Source organism: Thamnophis sirtalis, unplaced genomic scaffold (assembly GCF_051295495.1).
Source record: "Thamnophis sirtalis isolate CommonGarterSnake01/CBP01778 unplaced genomic scaffold, rThaSir2_p1.2 scaffold_1, whole genome shotgun sequence".
Lineage (NCBI taxonomy): Eukaryota > Metazoa > Chordata > Lepidosauria > Squamata > Natricidae > Thamnophis > Thamnophis sirtalis.
This window is the reverse complement of record NW_028261381.1, coordinates 107,536,839-107,559,418: the sequence shown is the minus strand read 5'-3', so window position 1 is coordinate 107,559,418 and position 22,580 is coordinate 107,536,839. Positions and strand designations below refer to the sequence as shown.

At 35.4% G+C, this 22,580-nt stretch overlaps 1 protein-coding gene across 1 annotated transcript in view; it reads right to left on the bottom strand.

The window, feature by feature from the left end:
- PALS1 (protein associated with LIN7 1, MAGUK p55 family member) overlaps positions 1 to 22,580 on the bottom strand; it is a 50,398-nt gene that overhangs the window by 12,314 nt on the left and 15,504 nt on the right. The window contains exons 2-7 of the mRNA XM_014060222.2: positions 19,170 to 19,687; positions 6,870 to 7,078; positions 4,427 to 4,504; positions 3,347 to 3,493; positions 1,744 to 1,905; positions 316 to 393 (exon numbers count right to left, since the gene is read on the bottom strand). Of these exons, the coding sequence (XP_013915697.1) occupies positions 316 to 393; positions 1,744 to 1,905; positions 3,347 to 3,493; positions 4,427 to 4,504; positions 6,870 to 7,078; positions 19,170 to 19,572 (1,077 nt within the window). The 5' untranslated portion in view covers positions 19,573 to 19,687. The remainder of the gene's footprint in view (positions 1 to 315; positions 394 to 1,743; positions 1,906 to 3,346; positions 3,494 to 4,426; positions 4,505 to 6,869; positions 7,079 to 19,169; positions 19,688 to 22,580) is intronic.

Sequence of the window (22,580 nt, the reverse complement as noted above, 5' to 3'; positions counted from 1 at the left end):
TAAAATTCAAAATGTGAATTTTAGACTGCTATAACCAAGCATCAAGGAATTGCTTAGTTTTTGAAATGTCAAGTGACTCTGAATAACATGTCTTTAGATTTTAATGTTTGGTTTTAATTTACTTCTGTTTTAACATATATGTATAGATACATTTTTATCACTGTAAGCTGTCTGGAGTCCCCCTATGGTAAGATGGATGGCCAATAAGTTTTATAAACAAACAAATATAAATAAAGAGATTTTTTTTTAAAAAAAAACCCAGAGTTTAAACGTCAACTGTGAATCTCTGTTATGTGAAGTTCACATGTCACATACCACTGTCTCCTTAGTAGGTGGAGGCTTATTCTGCTGGCTTGGAATCAGCACAAATGTCAGAGTGCCATGCATATCTGCCTGTGAAGAAAAGCATTAGTGAATTGTAATTTAAATTAATCTTAGGTTTCTTGGTAAATTACTGTTCTTGCCCAACTGTCTTCTTTCTGTATGCTGATCCTACATTTCACAACTCCATTTGGACATATTCTGATATAAAGTGTTGCATTATTCTTCTTTTAAAAATCGGCCAAGTGTATCAGACCTAACATCACAAGCAGTTTAGCAATGAGAATGGTACCATTATTGAGGTTATACTTCGGAGACAGAGTATCCCCAGTTTTTATTTATGAATTAGCTTTTTATCAATATTCCAATATATTTTAATCTGATGGATTCTGACACTATAAATACTCTGCTATTATTTTCATTTCTTTATGCCAAAGAACTTTTAGAAGAGTTTTTCAAATAAAGAGTGGGATATGATTTATTATTTATTTGTGTTTATTTATTTATAATCTCTCTTTATTTTTTTTATAAATAATTCAAGGCAGTAAACATAAGTAATGCACCTTCCTCCTCCTATTTTCCCCACTACACTTCACTGTACCAGTGAGATGCATGGCACAACAATTTTTAATTAATAAATAAACTCTCTTAGATGACCTGAGCTGAGCGAAAGGGACTGGGCCAAGATTACCCAGCTGGCATTGTACTCAAGGTAGGAAACTTGTTTTAAATGATTAGGAATGCATATGCATTAGGCTGTATCTCATCCATATCTTAATGTACTGTTAATCTGGATGTTTTCTGGGTTAATATTTGTTTATTGAGTTCAAACCAATTAAATTTATTTGTAATTGTGTTGTGTTCTCTACTGTTCCTTACTAACAATATGATAATCAGCCTTTCTTTGTTCAACATACAGATATTAAGCCATTCTCATTATATCTTAAGATATACATGGACATTTTGGTTGGTAAAATGTATTTAAACCAGAAATAGTTACAACACAGAGATTAAACATTCCAGAAATATAAGCTTAGAAGCTTACGTACGCCATTAAAGTTCAGCCTAAACAAAAATTTTGACTTCCATAAATGGGAGTTGATGAAGCTTCAATAACTGATTCTTTGAAACTGTTGCCATTTGTAATTGCCATGCTAAGGATAACATCAGAAGGTTTTCTTTGCCCCACCCTTTTTTCTCAACTGTATTGCCTGAACAAGTCCCCACAGTTTTTTTTGGCAAGATTTTTCATAAGTGGTTTGCCATTACCTCCTTTCTAGGGCTGAGAGAAAATGTCTGGCCCAAGGTCACCCAACTGGCTTCTTGCCCAAGGCAGGACTAAAACTCATGGTCTCCTGATTTCTGGCCCAATGCCTTAACCATTATACCAAGCCATTATATCAAATAAGTGACATAACATACCAGCAAGTCAAAAACCTCATTAACATCTTTTCCACGAATTTCAGTTCCATTGATTTCCAAAACTTCATCACCTTCATGTAAGAGCCCACTCTTTTCAGCAGCACCTCCCTTCACTATTCGACTAATGATGACGGAATCCATTTCATTTCGCACTGTGGCACCCTATGTAATAGAAAGTGAACATTTGAGATGATAATGAGAAATATCTTATTATTAAAATTAAAAAGTTTGATTTGAACTAGATTGAAACCACCACTCAGGCACCTTAAGATCACTCTATCAGTCTATTCCAGTGTTTCTCTACCATGGTAAATTTAAGATGTCTAAAATTCTACTCTACATGCTGGGGCTGGGAAACTTTGAGAATTGAAGTCCAGACATCTTCAAATTGGTCTGATCTATTCCACAGAGCAACACAGGAGACAGAAAATCTACAAGAGAACCATGCATATTTTTGTTTGTAAATGATATTCTGCAGTCTTTCAGGTATAGGCTAAAAATAGAAAGAAAAGAAAGAAAACCAGAAAATACAGTTTCTAGGTAATGTTTAGTTTCTATTATTAGCACAACAACAAAAACACAAAATGCCTTATGGCATCTTGTGCCAATCATTACAAAAAAAATATTAAATCTACTAATAAATGTGCAACATCATACTTAGGTTTTGTGGCTCACAGAGCCAGAAAAAAATAACCAGAATTTTTTTTTTTCATTTTTCTTCAACTTATCATATGGATATAAAGTGACAAAAACAAAAGTGTCCTTTGAGAAGAAGAGTTGTAATACAATGGTAAAGATGCATGTATCCTTTCAAGATATGGCAGGTTAGGAAACACATCACAGGTATTCCAGCAAAACTATTTTTATAAGGTATAATAAGCACAAGTGTGAAATGATATCAGTTTCTTTTTATCCAACCTTTGTGGCAAATAGAATCAAAGGGATTGTTTTGAGTTTATTCCTCAGGCGTTTCATTTTCCCAAATTGTGTCCCTTAATGACTCCTTCTTTCCAAGATCATCTCTACAATCATTTCTATATGCTGTGATGAATATGAGTGCAATTACAGAACTAGTGTACCGAGGCAGAGGAAAGCAATCCTGCTGTGTAGTTTATCCAAAGCACAGCAGTTTACTGAAATGCATTATAAAGATTCATAAAAAATTCTGTAAGGCCAATTTTTTTAGCATACTTTATATGGAAAACAACAGCAAACCTAATAGATGCCTTAAATTAGTCTTTAGCATATTCATATATTGGAGAAGATTGAGAGCTATGTCTTATAAACATCGAAATTATGTTCAATTTTCAATTCAATTTTGCAGAAAAATACATATGAGAAACCAGCACTTGAATCTGTTTAAAATAGATTAGAATTTTCAGGAGAATCTGAAAATGTGAGCAAAAACTCATTATTTATCAGTCCACAAAGCCAGCAGTAGAGTGGGAAAATGATTTATACATTTTTATATATCCGAGGGAGAGCATTTATATTCCTTTTTTTCAGATAATGTATCATAATGTACTATAATGATCAGACCAAGTATTATGAAAAATATGGGAGTATAGTCAATGTTTCTCCAGATCACATTTAGTATACTTACCAATGGAATATCTCTAGCTTTCTCAATGCGAACAATTTTAACTGTTTCTCCTCCATACACCCCAACATTTTCATATATCTTTTCATCTGCCACTGATTCTGGTTGCATTTCCTGCTCAGCAACTTTATCATGAGCCAAAAGTAGTGCCTGGTGCAAAAAAGTAAACTTAAAATTTATTATAGTAAGTTGTACCACTGTGTTTATTATAGTATGTACCAAATAGTAAGCAAGAATGGGTAAAAGTACCACAAAAATTCAGTACTGGAATGCAATATTAATCAGAAGACACTTTTCTTGTATTTTCTTCTGATTCAATATGGGTGGACAGTCAAATTAAGGAATGGTACAAATACGGGCAGTTAACAACCGTAACTGAGACTACTAGTTCCACATATGCATGCAACAGCAGTTCTGGTTGCAGTTGTTATGCATATTTGTTAAGGGCATGCATGTTTGTTACATGACAGCAATTGCTGCCAGCTTGCCCACTGACATTATTTGTCAGAAGCCAGCAGTTACGGGCCAGTTGCCAAGTGCCTGAATTACAATCATGTGATCACAGAGACAGAACAAGGATCCATCATAAATTTCTCTTCAATGGCATCATAACTTCCAAAGGTTGCCAAATGAGTACTTGCTATGCAATGACTACCAGTATTTCTTGAATAAGGTATAAAAATTAAAGCAGCAGGAAATTATTTTCCATTTATTATTCCATTTTATTATTAATTCATGTTTTACTATGAAAAACAGCAAATAATTGTGCTGGCCATTATTGATGTCAAGTCTGATTCTGGTACCATTAAAAGTACTCACATGTTCATATTGCTAGCATTTTATAACTGACTCTTCAGAAATGTTCAAAGTCAACAAATCAATTTGTTTTACATTTTGATTTTTCATCGTTACAAATACCAGTAGAAATACACTTGTAGTTATCTCAATTATGTAATTACTATTTCTTTGAAATTAGAGTTTTACCATATGGAAAGAGGAAAAAACAGTTGATATCTATATATGTTGTTTACAGTATATTTTAAAAAACTGAATGTTTTATACTTTAAAACAGATTATTTCTACCTGAACATGAGGAGCATTCAATAAAGAATTAAGTTCCAGCCCATCTTTTTGATGGCTTGGTCTCAAAACATTTTGTACCTGAGAATTAGAACACCAAAAATGTGATATCAATTACCATCCATCATAAACAAAATACTATTTTACTTTTCACACAAGAACACCTTTTCTATAAATAGCGTAGTATATTACACATTGGTTTCCTAACAATTTTTTTAATACAGTAAATGGATAAAAGAAATCGGAGACCACATTCATTTTTAATATAACACTCCCTCAGAGTATTCAAAGATCAATATTCCAATTCCAAATGTCTCTGGAAAACAGCCATCTAAGTAGATCTCCAACTCCTAAGTGTTCCATCCTGAATAAATGGAATCCAACCTATGTGTTTATCCTGAGGGCAGGGAATGCTGAAGTTCTCCATCCTATCTGAAGTAAAGGGGATAAGAGTCTAAGGCTGCTCTTTTTTGGTGGTTTCTCCCACGCTATGAAAATGCCTCAAAGATGCATGGAGTTCTCGTTCTGCTAGGCTTTTGCAAGACATCAAATGCTATTTTATATTATCATTGTTTTACCTCAAAGGTGCTTTTTGAAAAGGTAAACTATTCAGTTTCTTCACTTCTTGGATGAGAAGCTTAACATCTTCAAGGAAAAACAAAGTCCAGTTGACTTTTGAAAAAACACCTTTGGGACAACCATAACCTAGATGACTGAAAATCTCCACAGATACATCATTGTTTTAATTATAATGGTTTGGTAGGACTACCTTGATAGGCTAATTTCTCTTTGCTGCTGCTAAAGTTTGGTGGGCTGTTTTTCAGAGTGAAGTCAAATCTTTTTACTTATGTTTTAAAAAAAAATACAAATCTGTTAGAGAATTTAGTTCTTCTAAAGAAATGTTTAAGATGGAACATCTGTTTTCTTTTTAAAAGCAAGGTATTTCAATGCAGATAGTCCTTGCTCAAGTATGTTAATTGAGACCAGGAACTCCATTACTTTACTGCATGACTGTAAGTCAAAGGGAACAAAGAGAGTTCCAGTTGCTGTTGTTAAGCAGGAACTATGTAGATCATTAAGCAACGCTCTCACATGACTATGTCTTCCTGCTGGCTTTCCCATTGACTTTACTTGGGAAGCTGGCAAATCACCATCAGATGATCCAGGAAATTTTGATGGTTGGAAATCCAAGCACCCAGATCACAATTATGTGACCACAGGAGCACTGCAACAGTTGCAACTTAGAGAACCTGTAATAAATATCTCTTGTTTGGCTTAGTCACAAGTTCAATAGTTGCTGAAGAGTAGTCATTAATCAAGGACTCCTCTGACATACAAATCTGTGTTTGAATTTGTTATACAGTGCTTCAGTTATTTTGCTGCAACTATTTTACTTTAGCTTTTTGCTTTATTATATTTTTTGTGGGTTCTAGTTAATCACCTACAGTTATGTAGTTAAGATGGCAGCCATATAAAATCTCTAAATAAGTAAATGTGCAAAGTATTCAATACTCCTAATCTGGCAATATTGAAACACGCCAATTTCTTTACAGTGCTTCTAATAATTAATTCATAAGTGATAAAAGGGTTCGGATGTTAACACTGAAATAGCAAAATACAATGCAGATTGTAACAAATGTTTATCCAATTATCTGTAAATATTTGAAAACTTAAAATGACCGTAGGAGTTATGCAATTTTTTAATATGAAATGTATATACCAGATCTATATTTTTATTTAAAGAAGTTTAAACATTATTCAGTAATTTGGTTTTGCTATACAACCAAATTTAGAGAATGAAACACTACTTGAGGGCATTAAATTGTAGCTGGAAATCAATTATAACAAATTTGATATAAGAATGGAGATGTGTAATTTCTGTGAATACTATTGCATCTATTTATATCTTTAAATACTTTTAATTTTACAAAAACAGTTGAGTGCTAAATAGAATAGTATTTTCTCAATCTGCCCGAATCCCAAGAATTATTGGAGGATCCAAGCAGGATTGAGGATGTCTGGTCAAAAAGCTGCTGTGTCGTGCCACAAGGGTTTTGGGGAACTTCTATTGTTTCAAAGTTTATTTGATGTTCCTATAATGATACAGTGCTATTTAAGAAACACATACATGTTCCCTTGGACATGCAGAACTGTAATCTTAACTACTGTATTAATGTAAAGAAATACTTTACATACTTTTATATTTCTTTAGAGAATGAAACTTCACATTTCTTAAATATAGTCTTTAAAATATGAAATAGTATCTTGCAAACTTAAATTATCATACATATTACTTCTGAGATCTAAAAAGCATTTTCTTCTAAACAAGGAAAAGCAAATACTAATTTAATTATGGAGAACTTTTAATGCCACACCTAAGACCACTTTGGAACAAAGTAATGACTAGTACTTTAATTACTAAAATAAGAATGTATACCATACATACCTCTTGTGCAAGTTCTTGTGCATTGGAGATAAGAGGATATGGGGGACTTGCTTTGTTCATATGCACAGTAACAGCATTGTGTATCTTAAATGCATTTTGAAAGTCAGTATTTTGCACAAGCTGTAAAATGAGAGCAATTTCCTCCTGACTTTGTGGATCTATCAGCGTGTGTTGGACGTGTTTAAGAGAACACAGCAGCTCATCAACTTCTGCAAAGGGAACAGGTGCACTAGTAAGCATGGATTTACTAAATACATGAAATACATTTGGTTAACTAGCATTATCTCACTATCTACAACAGTTATTATTTCCTACATGAAAACAGTCTGGTGTTTATGGGATAATCTTATGATTATCCCATAAACAAACCATATAGAATCAGGTAAATAAAGTCTTATAACAAATTAGCTACAAACCAAACACCCTTAAAATTCATCTTTACTTGATAAAGTATGTTTATCAATAACACAAAATAATTCCATAACGTTTGACAAGGCCAAAGATAATTAAATAAAATATTGAGTTTGAAAATTGCCTGCATCCAGCAAAAATTACAGAGAAAAACATGTGCACCCTCATCCCCAGTGCATCCTTGTGGAAGAAGGATAGCCAGTGGTCTGAAAGGCTCTTGACCATCTAAACCCCCACCCTCTACCCCCTTGGTCAAAAAACCCAACAGAGAATATGGAACCCATATCCTTTCCAGTATAGCCCTACAAATATGCATAGATGGAAATTGAGAGGAAAGGAGAAACACACAGACTCCCAGATACAACCTGTGAATTCATTATGCAGAATAAAATACAGATGCCTCTTTTAATTATTGGGAAGAATCCCAAAAGTAATGCTTCACTTACCTTACCTTGTTAAATTTATATCACTTCCTTGGGCCTCAATCCTGAGTAAGTTATACTCGTTTTCTGATTTCCAAACTCATATGAGATATCAATGTAGGGAAAGTACTGTCATACTACAATCCCCATAACGATTATCAGGAGACAAGCTGAGAAGGAATCTACTTCAGGAACTTCCTACCTTTTTCTGTATTTTTGTATTACATACTTGGGAGGTTCTACATAATCTCAAGAACAATCTGCAGAATTGCTCTTATTGGTGCTACTAATTAATTATCCTGAGCTTCAAAGTTTTTAATAGCACTGTACTGTGTAAGCTAGTTACACCTTGGAAGGAAAATTATGCACATGTCAGCAATATAGTTGTACTATGTTTTTTAGGTGGCTGAAAAGTCAAGGAATTTAATTAGAGAAAGTGAAGAAGGGAGGAAACAGGAAATTCTGATTCATGGCACACCCTAAATTCTGAAAAGATAACAGAAGATGAAAACATTTTCTCATCAAAATAAAAAAGTTTTATCTCACTTCATTATTTTTGGAAAGCACAGCTTTAGACATCAATTGTTCACTATCAGGCTTTAAAATGGCTAAATCAATTCTAAAATTTGATATGAGGTTATTTAAAGTCAAAAGACTTGTCCCTTTCAAGATTAAAATACTACAGTGGACATCAGATCACCATTACTTCTATCCTGCCTGGCAATTGATCTCTAATTTTCAATTTATTAAACTTAGGTCACTAACATGGGTTCTCTAATTGATTTAGAATAAAACTATAAATCTAAAAATAAACCCAAAGCTATTAAAAAGTTTTTTTTAAAAAAAAAAAGTAAAGTCAGTGAAAGCAGGCTTAAAATTTAAGTTTTTACAGCTTTTTTAAAAGCATAGAAGCAAAGAAGTTAAACCTATCAATACAGTAGGGCAACCATTCTAAAGAACTAAAATGATCAAAAGTTTTTTCAAGAGAAGCCTAGGGCAAATGTAACTAAGTCTCCCCAGATAACTGGGCTGTGAGGCATGGAATCATACAGTTACAGAAAGCATTGTCTCAAAGAGCTTGGCCCTATACCTTATAACATGGGTGTCAAACTCACGGCGTCATGTTGCAGTCACATGACGTTTCGTGGCTTTTTTCCCTTTGCAGAACTGGAGTGGGTGTGGCCTGTATGTGACTTAATCCTGCCCATGAACCACCAGTTTGACACCCCTGTCTTATAAGGTTTCTTTAAATAATAAGCAGCATCCTGTAAGAAGTCAGCTACAATGCAATGCATTGGGCCTGTATATAATGTAGTTCCTTTACATTCTAACTGCTGAGTTCTATCAATTTCTAAGTTACACACAAAGGAAGTACTTTGTGAAATTATTCATGGGTGGGCTTCAAAACTTTTAGCAAAGGGTTCTCTACCTGGTTGCTGGGTGGGAGTGGCCATGGTGGGGGTGACCTAGTCAGCCTCCTGCACCATGGCAGGGGCAGTGGGTTTTGCCCTGCCCTGGGCTCTACAGTCTTCCTTTGAACCTCTGGGAGGGCGAAAACTGCCTCCCCAGGCTCTGGAGTCCCTCTGGAGGCCAGAAATTTCTGGAGTCCCTCTGGAGGCCCTAACTTCCAGTAGGCCCATTTTTCACGCACATGCCCCTGCACTTACCTGCATCCAAAATGGGCCACGTAGGGACTCCTGGGAGGGGCAGGGAGGGGCCAGCCAGGAATGTGATTTGTGGGTTCTCCGAACTGCACAGAATCTTAGCTAGAGGTTCTCTCAAACCCCTGTGAACTCCCAGCAGCCCACCCCTGAAATTATCCAGTAGCTATTTACCAACCCCCACTCCTCAGTTCATTATACAAATGTGCTTTTTAATTCATGAACATATGTTTACCAACACATACAATGAATAATTCATATTCCAAAGAGCAGCAGAGGACAATAAGGATAACACTACAAAAATAAGAGAAATAAGAGATTTCTTTTTCAGCATGACAGGAAAGTCTATTAGCTGAAGAGAAAGGAATGTGGCAGGATTATCATAAATAAATGTTATATAATACATCTCTGAAGAGCAACGCAGAAAATAAATCTACCATACAAAATGAAATACTTTCTTATTTTCAACATAATCAAACAAATATATAAAAGGTTTCTAATAGAGCGGATATCTCCACATCCAGGGCAATTACTGGCAGGACCTGAATATGACTACTGTCATGTAACAAATATGCCTTCATGAAAAGTTACTTCTATATCTACAATATACCTGGGATATATAGAAACCAGGTATTTTGGAGACAAATTCATTTTACTTATCATTGAATTAGAGTTCAAGCAATACACTAACATGTGAAATGATTCATTCATTTCAAATATGAAACTGTGAAATCTGAAGTGTCACATTCCGGATGTACATTAGCAATCATACATTATTCTCTTGCAAAATAAAAACATTGTAAGATGCTTACATAGTCAAAAATATTTTAAACAATAACAGCTTAAAGGAAGTTAAAATTTTATTTTGAATAACAATGCTGCTGAATGTTGAAAGATTCCGAAAGATTGAGAAAGAAGAAAATATACCTTTCAGATAGTAAATTATAATATAATCTCCTACAAAATAAAAACACCTTTTAAATGTAAAACCTACAAAGATAAATTATTGCTGTTTATCTGAATAGCAATATTGATTCTAAGTAGAAAAATGCTACATTTAACTTCTAGTAATTTTTTATTAATATTAGAAATTATCTCAGTTGTTAAAAAATGCTCAATAAATGAAGTAAAGAAATGATAACGCAGTTTTACAATTCACCTATGTTAGAACTTTTATCTTCAGAGGCCACCAGGATATTTTTTCTTCCATGTTCCTCTTTTTTCTTTTAAAGTCCTTCCATAGTATAGAATATAGACTGGCATTTCTAGACAATTTTTTCAAGACTATTTTGATACGCAAACACCACTATTATTGAAATTTAATAGTTAAGATTCTAAGATGAGCACAGATCTTCATCTCTGTAAACAAGAATATTTCTATGAATGTATCAGTCTGTTTTAGCTGCAAAGGACTAAGGACCAAACTGGAGTTATGCTAAATATTTCTCTGCAATTATCAAAAGCAAATAATATGGCGAAGGAACTAATAATTAGTGGAACCTTATCAGATATGGAGAAGAAAATGTTTAATTCCCTGCTAAATCCTTTTACTTAGAGTAGTTGTACAAGATAAAAAAGTGGATTAATGACAAAGCATTGTTCTCAAGGCTCAAAGTTCTAGACCTATTGAAGAAAAAAATTAAGAGACTTTTCATATCACAGACTGATAGTCTACAAATACATTCAAAGGATATCTTTATTTTGTAACTAAAATAACTTTAAAGTCACTTTTTACTGCAACCATATGGAAATAATTTCACAATATTTCCCTGATGTTTGATATATCTTTACCTTTTATAAATGTAAGTCCTAATGTTATATAAAAGAAGTCTGAACAAACAAGTAAGACGGAAGTTTGAGACTTGTTGATTTTATATGGTTAACAAAGACATCCACTACCAACATCCCTTAGTGCAATCATTCAGTTAAGGGAATACCAAGGCGACTTGTTCTTAACAACTATTATTGATTTAGGCAAACCTTCCCCTATTTAAATCACTTTCTTTAAACTGATGTTTCTCCTATTCGGTTAAGAGAATCATGTCATACTCCACTCAAAAAAGGACTTTTCTGAAGCTCTGATAACCTTTAGTACATTGATGGCAAACTTTTTTTCCCTTGGGTGCTGAAAGCGCGCGCATGGGTACATACCGACACCCATAATGCAATCCCCCCTGCAGGCCCCGTCCATGTGTGCATGACCCCCTGTGCTCCCCCCATGCATGTTCCCTTGACCCCCGTTTGGGTTCTAGCAGGCCTCCCTGAAGCCTCCTGGGACCAAAACCGGGGGAGGGCGCACCCCCCATCCCCCTTTTTTAGTCCCAGGAGGCTTCAGGGAGGCCTGCTAGCACCAAAATGGGGGTCGCACGTGCATGCACAGAGGAAGCACACACGCATGCACACAGTTTTAGTACCCAAGGAAAAAAGGTTTTGCATCATTTCACTAAAGGTTATCAGACTTTCAGAAAAGTTTTTTTTAAGTGGAGTATGGCATAATTCTCTTATCCAAATCCGCACGACCCCTCCCCCACCACTCACGCATGCACACACAACTCCCCCACCCTGACACAGGCGCACACCTTTCCCAGTAGAGACCTGAAAATCAGCTGGCTGGCGGGAGGCACATGTGCAGTGGAGCTGACCTGAGTGATGGTTTGCATGCCTGCAGAAATGGTTCCGCGTGGCACTGTGGCACGCGTGCCATAAGTTTGCCATCACAGCTTTAGTTGCAAAATGTTTTTAAAGGGTTGAGCAGCAATATTTTTTACAATACTAAAAACATAAAACAAAACATAAAAACATAAAAACAAAAAGCCTATAGTGTATTTTGAAAATTAGTACAGAAAATAATGTTTTTGACCTCTTGTCCATACACCCACACAACCCACCTGGAAGAGTTTTTCTAATTAGTAAAAGGACATGGAAAATATCTTATATCCGTCTATAATTGATATGGTGGATTTATCTATATTAGTATCCTCTGCATCACACTGAAACTTAAATGAACTGAATAGCGATAAAAGAAAGCAATAATGCAGAATCCAGAAAAAATGTGCAAAAAATTATTCAGGACTTATTTTAAAATCTTAAAAGGATGCTTGCTATTTATATAAACAGATAAATTTCCCTTGCTGCGCCATTTTGTGTGTCCGTGCGCATGCGCAGTTTGTCTTGGTTCTGGTAACGACCAAATTGAGTGCCTACTAAAGTCCTGGAACAGATTACGGTCAGTACTCACTGTATGTGATGACATGGCAAGAATCTTCAGCAGTATACAACTTATTTGACTATTCCTTTTAAATAGTTAGGACTAATTTTAATGTTTTAAGAGTCATTTCTATTTTTATTCCTTCTTTTTAATTCCAAGAACAACCTTCTAATCTTTTTTTTTAAATTTAGGATGTCATATTTCAAGATTCTCAATGCATATGTCATGTTTGCCTGTTGGAAAAGTTGCCTGTTTAGGGATCAGTTTTAATACTGTGCTTAATACAGCTAAAGATATATATAGAAAATAATGGATCTTAAACACGTCTTATGCATAAAAAGCCATAGGATTACCCTGGTTTAAGAACACCTAATAGTTGTTTTTTTAAGGATTCCTGTTATTACCTTGGAGTACCTTAGCTATGCTGATGCAGATTTTAAAAATTCTAGAACTAAAAACTAAATTTGGTGTACTTGAGAATGTTTATTTATTAAAAGGATTGTTTCTCTGTTACGGCTTCCGTTCTTTGGGATGGCTTTTCTGTGTCAGTGAGATTGTCTCTATTGATAATTACATTCCAAAACTAGTTCGGAGATATTTTGGTGGATTTGGGAGTCAGTTGTGACCATGATTGCAATTCATCTTAATATTGCTATATTTTATAATTGCGAAAGAATAGTGAAATTTGGCAAATATAAATTAAATTAAATTGGTATGAAACAATACCTAACATAGGAGTGGATTGCATATGTTTGACTATATTTAAATAAGCTGTATGAAAAACTGATTTCAAGCACTTCTTGAAGGAGGAATACTAATTTTTGGAAACATGAATAAGATTTTTTTTCTCCCAACATGCATAAATGGATAAATCTGCTTTATGTAAAAGTAACTCTGGATGCTCTCTCAAAATGTCTTAAACTACATGCTATTTCTATCCGTTTTTGCATTATGGTGACACAAATATTCTGCATGGAAAGAAATTACACAAGTAGGCACATACTAGGGAATACACATGAAAAACAATATGTTGGCAATGATAGTAGCAAGCACACTATGCAAACAGCCCAGTGTATTTCTACTGTGTGCCTGCTTACTCTCTTGTAATTCTTTCCTCTCCAACCTCTTTGCTGTGCTGTGGGAGGAAGAGTCAGACAAAGAAGAAATTGCTTACATGTTGCTTTCTTTCCTTCCCCACTCCTCTCTCACAAAGTAGATATTGGTTCTTCCCCCAATCAATAGTTTTACCACCACAGAACAATTTTACTAAGACTCTAAAGATAAGGGCATTTCACAGTTCTTTTCCCTCTCTATTCCTATTCTCACTACATTAGACTTATCTGTTATCCATGCCATTTCTATATGCTGCTTGGTTGGGATCAGAAACAGTAGGAAAAAGCAAAAGGAAGACAGATAACAATGTAGATTTGAAACTTCTGCTTCAGAGTATCTCTTTAAAGACAACAAAGATTGGGAATGGCAATGAAGAACTGCACAGGTGTTAGAGAACATCTTCATAAATATTGTTGCTTATAGGGAAGGCCTACATAAACATTATATGTTCAGAGAAAAAATGTTGCTGATTATTGCTTTTATATTTATGCTGATAAGGCATAACTATGAATTTCCATTGCCTGGTATCATTCCAATTGTAAGTATACATCTTTTTGCCTATTTTTATTCTCTTTGACCTTTCAAAGTTCATTTTATTAGTCACGAAGAAGGGTTTGTTAAGAATCTTGTTTTCTTACTTGCTCAGTATGGAATAACATGGATCTCATGTTCAAGCATGGCACATACTTTGCCCGTTTTCCCAGTTGCTCTCTGGAGCTTAACTGCTGAAAAAAACCCCAGTGCTTTTGAATTTATAGAATTTTTCCAATAAATTACATGGTGGTTGGTGAATGGTTCATTTCTAGGTACTATACTGAAGATTTCAAGTCCATGCAATGCAGCTACATCATACATTTGTCTTTGCAGATCCCTGTAAACCTAATTAAATTTTTCTCAAGCAATAGATGAAAGCTCTGGTCTGCCAGTTGGGGGTCTTTCTGGTTTGGGATACTTTGCAATGATAACTCATGCCCTCATCATCTTATTAATGGAATTTACATGGGTTTTTAATGAATAGTAATTCAGGAGCTGCAACTAATTCAAAATGCAGTGGCCTGGGTGGGAGTAGATTTATTAGTGTTTTGCCTCGTGCTAAAGTCGCTGCCCTGAGTACCAAGACGTTTCTAGATTCAATTCAAGATGTTAGTTTTGTAGCCTACATCAGTGTTTTTCAACCACTGTGCCGTGGCACACTAGTGTGCCGTGACATAGTGTAAGGTGTGCCGTGGGAGAATTACTTTATATATAGTCAATATAAGCACAGAGTTAAATTTTTTAAACATTTTCTAATGGTGGTGTGCCTCGTGATTTTTTTCATGAAAAAAGTGTGCCTTTGCACAAAAAAGGTTGAAAAACACTGGCCTACATGAACATTCTCTCCTGACCTGAATCAGCTCTTTGAAGATCTACTTCAGATTTCTTTGCCATCTAAGGTAAAAAGTGGGAGCCTGGAGTTTCAAAGTTTCCAAACATCCACATTATGGAATATCTTGCCCTCCAATATGGTGCTCTCCACCTTGCAACCTATTTTGATCAGTTTTGGTTCAGATGGTAGAGTTGGGCTACACTTGTAATTGTCTAATTTTCTTAGGTTTGGATGGATATTTTTTCAAGTGAAAGATCTTGAATGCTTCAGAAAGGAAAATAGAGTAACATTTTATCATTAAAGATGTATAAAATTGGTGGCGAAGTGCATAGTCCACCTCATTTATTCTTTTTTTTATATTCAAATGTTTTATTTTCATTTTTTCATTTTCATTTCATACAGTCACATATATACTGTGCATGATTGGGGCCATATAACATTGGGCAATAAACACAGCCATCCTTGTCAAAATTACTCCCCAAAATACAAAACCAATATACCACTTCAACCCTCCATACACCCTTTCTTTCTCCCCCCTCCAACTTTCCTTTCTCCCCTCCAACATTCCCCTCTCCTACTTCCCCTCCCCCTCTATCACTCCTTTCTCCCAATACACTCCCTCCCTTCCATCTCACCCTCCTTCTGATCCGCTCTCCCACCCTCTCTACCCCTCCCTCTTCTTTCCCTCTACTCCCCCCTTCGGTGTATTTCTACTATCTATCGATATACTCAGCTTCTTATTTTTATACTAAAATTTAAAAAAGCAACAGTATACAAGTGCAATCATGTTACTTTAAAATCTGGCACATACTATATTTCCCCCCTCCCCCCCATGACCCCACCTCCCTTCCCCCCTCCCGACTTCCCAGAGCCCGTACACGGTATAGCTTTTTATCAAACACAGTCTAAGATGTATTAAAACCAAGAAAAAAAAAATAAAGAAAAAAAAGGGAAAAGAAAAAAGAAAGAGAAGAAAAAAAGTCAGTAAAATCTCTGCGTTGAACTCAGCTTCTTACCATTACACAAACTTTAAGCAGTTTACATTGTTCCTAATCTTAATTGTTTGATTACCTGCAGGATTTCCCCAGAAGTTATTTGTTGATTCAGCTTTTGCCTGTACTCTTCTCTAGCTAGGGGCCTTATCTCTTTATCTAAGTATCTGTCTATTTCTAAACCCTTAATTTTGTCCTCTTTGTGCCTCCTTCCTCTATAACACAATTTGGATACATTTCAAATTTTTCTTTTGGTATCCTCTTCCAACTCTTTTCGTTTTTGCCCTTGTTTATGTCTATATATATTTTTTTATATTCATCAGTACTCCTCTCATATATGCTTTACTTACATCTCCTACAAATTCCCTGAATATACCCTTATTCATATTCAGAACAAAGTATTCAGATAGCAATTTTTTACAATCATTAATATACTTTTCATATCAAAATAAACTCCCATTCGACCTCCAAGACCTTCTTGCCTGCACACCTCATTTATTCTTAAGGCACCTTAAGGTACATAAAATGTAAACCATTTACAGTATTCTAATTGGAAAATGATGGAAACTTTTTGTTAAGGTTTCCATCATTTTTCAACTGGAATACTGTAAATGGGTCGAATTTTATTCCAGCAGAATGCAATAATCTCAGAACTCTGAGTTTTTGGTATGATTTTTTATTTTATTTTATTCATGCAATGTATGAACTGGGAAGGATGCCTGCCATTCCTTGGTATTGAAGTATTGAAATATTTTTCATTGTTATTTTCTTTTTGGGAAAGGCAGATGTCACAAGCAGAAGTAATTAAAAGTACAAGTCACAAGCAGAACATTTCCACATATGGGAAAAATCCAAGTGAAATCTGGAGAGCTTTTCTCAGACAGCGTACACAATTTTGAAACTGACAGTTCAATAACCTGGTAATAGAGTTTCCCACACAGGAAGTCCTTGACTTACAACTATTTGTTTAGTGATTATTTGAAGTTACAAAAGTTTTGAAAAAAGAGACATAACCATTTTTCATTTACAACCCTTGCAGCATTTCTGTGGTCACGTGATCAAAACAGGGACCCTGGCAACTGGTATCTATTTATGAAAGTTGCAGTGTCCTGTGGTCATGCGATCACCTTTCCAACCCTCAGATGAGACATGAACTCATGGTTTCTTGATTTCTATCCTAGACCAAATATTATTTTGCTGATGTACAGATACACTCTGAAAGTCTCCTAAAGGCTATGAATGGCTATTTTGGTGAAAGGGGCGGGGTTTTGGGAGGCAAAAAATGCTGTATTCAGTGTATAAGACATACCCAGATTTTCAGTCTCTTTTTTGATGGAAAAAGGTGTGTCTTATACTCCGAAAAATACGGTACATAAGACAATTTTATTAAAATATAATTTTAAGATTCTTAGAGTGAATGCCTAAGCAAGCATTCTTTATCATAGAAATCATACAACTTATTTTGAATTTTCACATTAATTGTTTTTAGTTCAATAACTCGCTTTTTATTAGATAGTTCTCACTTACCAGGTGCTCATTCAGCAACTATTCAAAGTCCTGCAGTCATGTGACTGCCAAGAGCAACTTCACAAAAGACTTCAAAGAAGCAAAGTCAATGCAGAAGCCAGCAGGAAGTTGCAAGTCAAACATATGAAGCTGTGCTTAATGACTACAGATGATTCACTTAATGACTGTAGCTGGAACTGACATCAGATGTGTGGCCATATTATGTTTACAAGAGACATTTCCTGCAAGGATTTTTTTTTTGATTGCCCCAAGGAGATTGCTACTACACTTCAAATAGAACAGTTAAAAAGATGGAAATCTCAAGTAAAACATCTTCATAATTGGATAGAACTGTCTGAGAAGCTGCTTGGAGGTGTGGAGAAGTAGAAAGTCTTGAGATGTTTAAACAGGCTGCACACTGGTCTGGTTAGAACTAAAGATTACATGGGGAAAAGGAAATTTCTCCCTCAAGATGGGGATATTCATGGCAAATGTGGCACTATTCAAACAACTATCCATCTTTTATACTGCTCTTTGGGACTGACTTGCACACAGAATGACTTGCTGATCAGAAATATCTCTGCCATTAACAGGGTTCAGTACTGGACTAGAACTATACTATTTATTTATTTATTTGGAGTTTTTATATGCCGCCCAATCCCAAAGGAGTCCAGGCGGCTTACAAGAAATATAAAAAACACATAACGACAAAACAATTTAAAACAGACACCCCTCATACATTCATTCTAATCGGAGCCGCACCTCAACAGTGAGGTCAACAGCCCCAGGCCTGGCGGAACAGCCAAGTTTTTACGGATTTCCTGAAGGCCATCAGAGTGGGTATGGTCCGGATTTTCGGGGGGAGCTGGTTCCAAAGAGTCGGAGCAGCCACCGAGAAGGCTCTCGTCCAAGGGCCCACCAGCTGACATTGTTTGGCCGACGGCATCTGAAGGAGGCCCAATCTGTCGGATCTTACTGGCCGCTGGGAGGTATGTGTCAGCAGGCAGTCTCGAAGGTATCCTGGCCTAAGCCATGTAGGGCTTTAAAGGTAATAACCAACACTTTGAATTGAGTCCGGAGACCAATGGGTAGCCAGTGCAGCTCACGGAAGATAGGTGTAACATGGGTGTACCTTGGCACACCCAATATCGCCCGCACGGCCGCATTCTGAACTAACTGCAGTCTCCAAATGCTTTTCAAGGGTAGCCCCATGTAGAGCGTGTTACAATAATCCAGCCTCGAGGTGACAAGTGCACGAGTGACCATTAGAAGCGCATCCCAGTCCAAATAGGGCCGCAATTGGTGCACCAGACGAACTTGAGCAAAGGCCAAATATATATGGATTTATATTTTATTAAAGTTTTGAATTTTGTTTCAATATTAAATTAATAATATCCCCTTTTCTAGTTTCTGCATTTCTGGCATGAGAGAGACAAGACAAGATCTTATGATTCACTTTATGATCACACTGCTTAACCAGAGTTGCTCAGTCCCCATTATGGACTGTAAATGAGGACTAGCTGCATAGACACAATCTCTCAAGCCTAAGTAAATATTCATTTAGAAGCACTAAAATTCCCATTGCATATAAAATAAATTGTTCTACTTAAAATATACATACCTAGGACTTTCACAGCACAATGCGGGCTCTCCAGAATTACTCCTTCTCCTGTGTCAAACATAGGGTTGTCTATTCCAGTCTTGGGAGGAATTTGTGCCAGCTTCTTCAGTCTCATAGAAGAATTAAGATCAAGTTCTTGTTTTTTCCCATCTTCTTCCCGCCTTCGCCTTAGGTCCTCTTGCTGTTGTCGAATCCGTTCAAGTTGAGCACTCCGCCGTAATGGCATCATGCGGTTGCCTAGATCACCTGGGCAATCCACAGCCATTTCCCTGTGTTTCTGAGATTCTTCAAGAGGTGCAAGATCCATAATTCTTGTTTCACTGTCTGAATCTTCTGTTACATGTCCATTCATATGAGAAGTTGTCATTGTTCTATGTGAAAAGCTATATGGCTTGTCAGACATAAATTTTATTATAACACTTCTTTTCTTGGTAGTTCCACTTAAAATCCATTATAATGTTAAATAATTCTTCTTATGCATGACCAGAGGAATATGAAAAAAATCTCCAGGAAGAAATCTGAAAAAAAGGAGATTATATCAAAATGAATAAAGTTAATGCAGAAAAACTAATGCTTGTATTTAATATTGTGTGTACCTTAATTTTCTAGAGGAAAACTATGTCATGGTATACAAAATTTCCTTGTTTCCAACTCTCAAGTAAAAACCTACTTCTGTTTAGTGGAGCCAATTAAATTAAAATTTGAAAAAAAATGAAATTACAATGGAGAAGAAGCCTCAACTACCAACTCACTTAAACTATGAAAATATGGAAATGTCTAGATGAAAATGCACGCAGACACATATTCAGGTCACCTATATTGGGATTAGGTATATATAAGAAAGTCTTATTTTTGTAAATGTCACTTTATCCTATCCATTTTGTTATTAATACATGCTGATTTGCAAAACAAAACCACCATGATGATCACTACAACATAAAAAGACTTAATAAAACAATTGCCTGTTTGTAGCAATCAACCTCTTTTACTCCCATTTTTTAAAGTTTTTCATTAGTTCAAAAGGGTGGTTTGTTTTGAAACTTATACTTGATCTCAGCACATCTTTTACTGTCACAAACTAAATTTAATTTATTAAAGGATAAAAATGCACCTCCCTGTTCATGTTGTCTTACATTAGATGAAAGGGCTATCTAGTCCACTGTTTGTTTTTAATAGAACTACCACATGTTCATGGAATAAATGTGACGGCTACTATCTGACTGTCCCTTGAGATCTGGCATGTGGTCACATTGCTCCTAGGCTTCTAGTTATTATGTTTGCTACTATAGCCAATAAATGCCGATAGCTTTTATCTAATATACTAAAACTCTCCTGCCTGTCTGGGCAAAGCGGTGAATTGCAGGACAACAATTTTAAACCAATGTACCTCAAATGGTCTACTTTCAAGAATGCATCCAGAACCCATGACTCCTATGGAATTAAAACTTGGCAAATTTAATACAGCATTTAATGACATAAAATTATCATAAAGTCTTATAATACAAAATATCCAAAAATATTTCCTGTGGCCAACTCTTGAGGTTTGACCTGCAGATACATCTCTGAATATCTCCATGAATTTAAAGGAATTCTCCAGTACATTAGGTCAGCTATTCTTGAAGGCATTGAGAAATCTGGTAAGGAAACATCCCTCAAAAAGGGCTTCAAAACACCAAATACCAAATGAAATTAGCTTTTTCATAGACTGTCAAGGTTAGGCAGGTTAGCTAACTTCTAGCTGTCACATTATGTAATAACTATCTCTTAAAATATGTCCCTGCTGAAAAATAGTTTGCATCATTTCATGAGTGACGTTTATTGTTAAAAGTGAATATGATTATGTCAACAGATATAGCCATTTATTTTAATTCATTTATATTACACCTATTATTCTTGATGTTAGTTAAATTTCAGTAGATGTTTTTGTAATAAAATTGGCTCAAGAGTATCCTCACTAAATAATTTAGTTGAAAGAACTAGCTATCAGAAAGGTTTTCTATTACTGTTTACAGCAGTGGAAAATGTATTTCAATATGAATTCTTTGTAAACTTCTGAGCTACATGAAAGGATTTCTTATTGCTTCACAGCAAATCATCTTCCTATATACTATATACATAAGATAATAAAGTGTGCTTATGCTAATAAAATTTGTAAAGCAATCGCAATAGCATTTATATACAGCTCCATAGTGTTTTACAGCATTCTGAGAGTGGTTTACAATATCCACATATTGCCCCCAATAATCTGGATCCTCATTTTACCTACTTCAGAAGGATGGAAAACTGAGTCAACTCTGAGCCAGTAAAGATCAAACTCCTGGCTGTGGACAATTAGCCTGCAATACTAACACTGAGCCACCAAGCTCTTTTATTGTGTTAAGATCTAGTTATAAAACTGATGTATGTAAAAAGCCAAGGTTAACTAACCTTAACCAACATAAGTTCAACATTTAACAGTTCAGCTGATCTTCAGGTATAAGCAGTATTTATAGGAGTACCACATAGAACACCACAGGGCTTTAATTATATACAGTATTGTTCTTAGACCATGGAATTAACATTTTAATGTCCCTTGGCCTTCAAGAACTATAGCTCAAACATCCCTTGCTCTCATTGTAACGTCCTGACAAAGGTCCATAAAAAGAAAAAAGAAAAAGAATGCACACTGTTATCTTCATTGTAGCAAAGTCCTGGTAAATATATTTCTTTTAAAATAAAAGCAAAGTAATAGTCTTCCTACAAATGAAATGTTTCAGTTTTAAATTGATTCTATGCACTGAAATAGAAAAGAGAAAAAAGAGTGTTTATCTCCGATAAGCAGAATAAGAACCATGTGTAATTTTCATAAATCATTGTCATTAACTATTCAATACATGCAAGACCATAGTTTTTCATTCTAAACTATAGCTTGCATATTATAATCTTATGAGAGAAAACATGCTGGCAGTAAATGGAAACTTATGGCAAATCCCAAGAAAGGGTCAGAGCATTTGTACAATGAATAGTGATACCTCCGTTAATATGAAATAATAAGATTGATCAAATCAAAGAAGGTGCTATAACAGGAACCCACAATAGAAGCAACTGTCCATGAGAAGAATAATCAAAGGAAGAGCATCAAAGAGAAGTGTTGATGCTTTCCAAAAGCAAGTAAGAGGCATTCCAAAGAGGGAAGAAGTGCTGGTACAGAATGTAAATAATCCTGTTACAGTAGAACCTCTGGTTACGAACGCTTCTGACCACGACCAAATCGGGTTCTGACCAAAAAATTCACACAAAATTTTTTGCGGCCAATTTCCCCTTCCGCACCATTTTTTTTTTTGGGTAAGTGCCAAATTTCCAAAATTAGGTTGAAGTCACAACCAAATTGGTTTGCGACCAAAGTTATGGAACAAATGATGGTTGTGACCA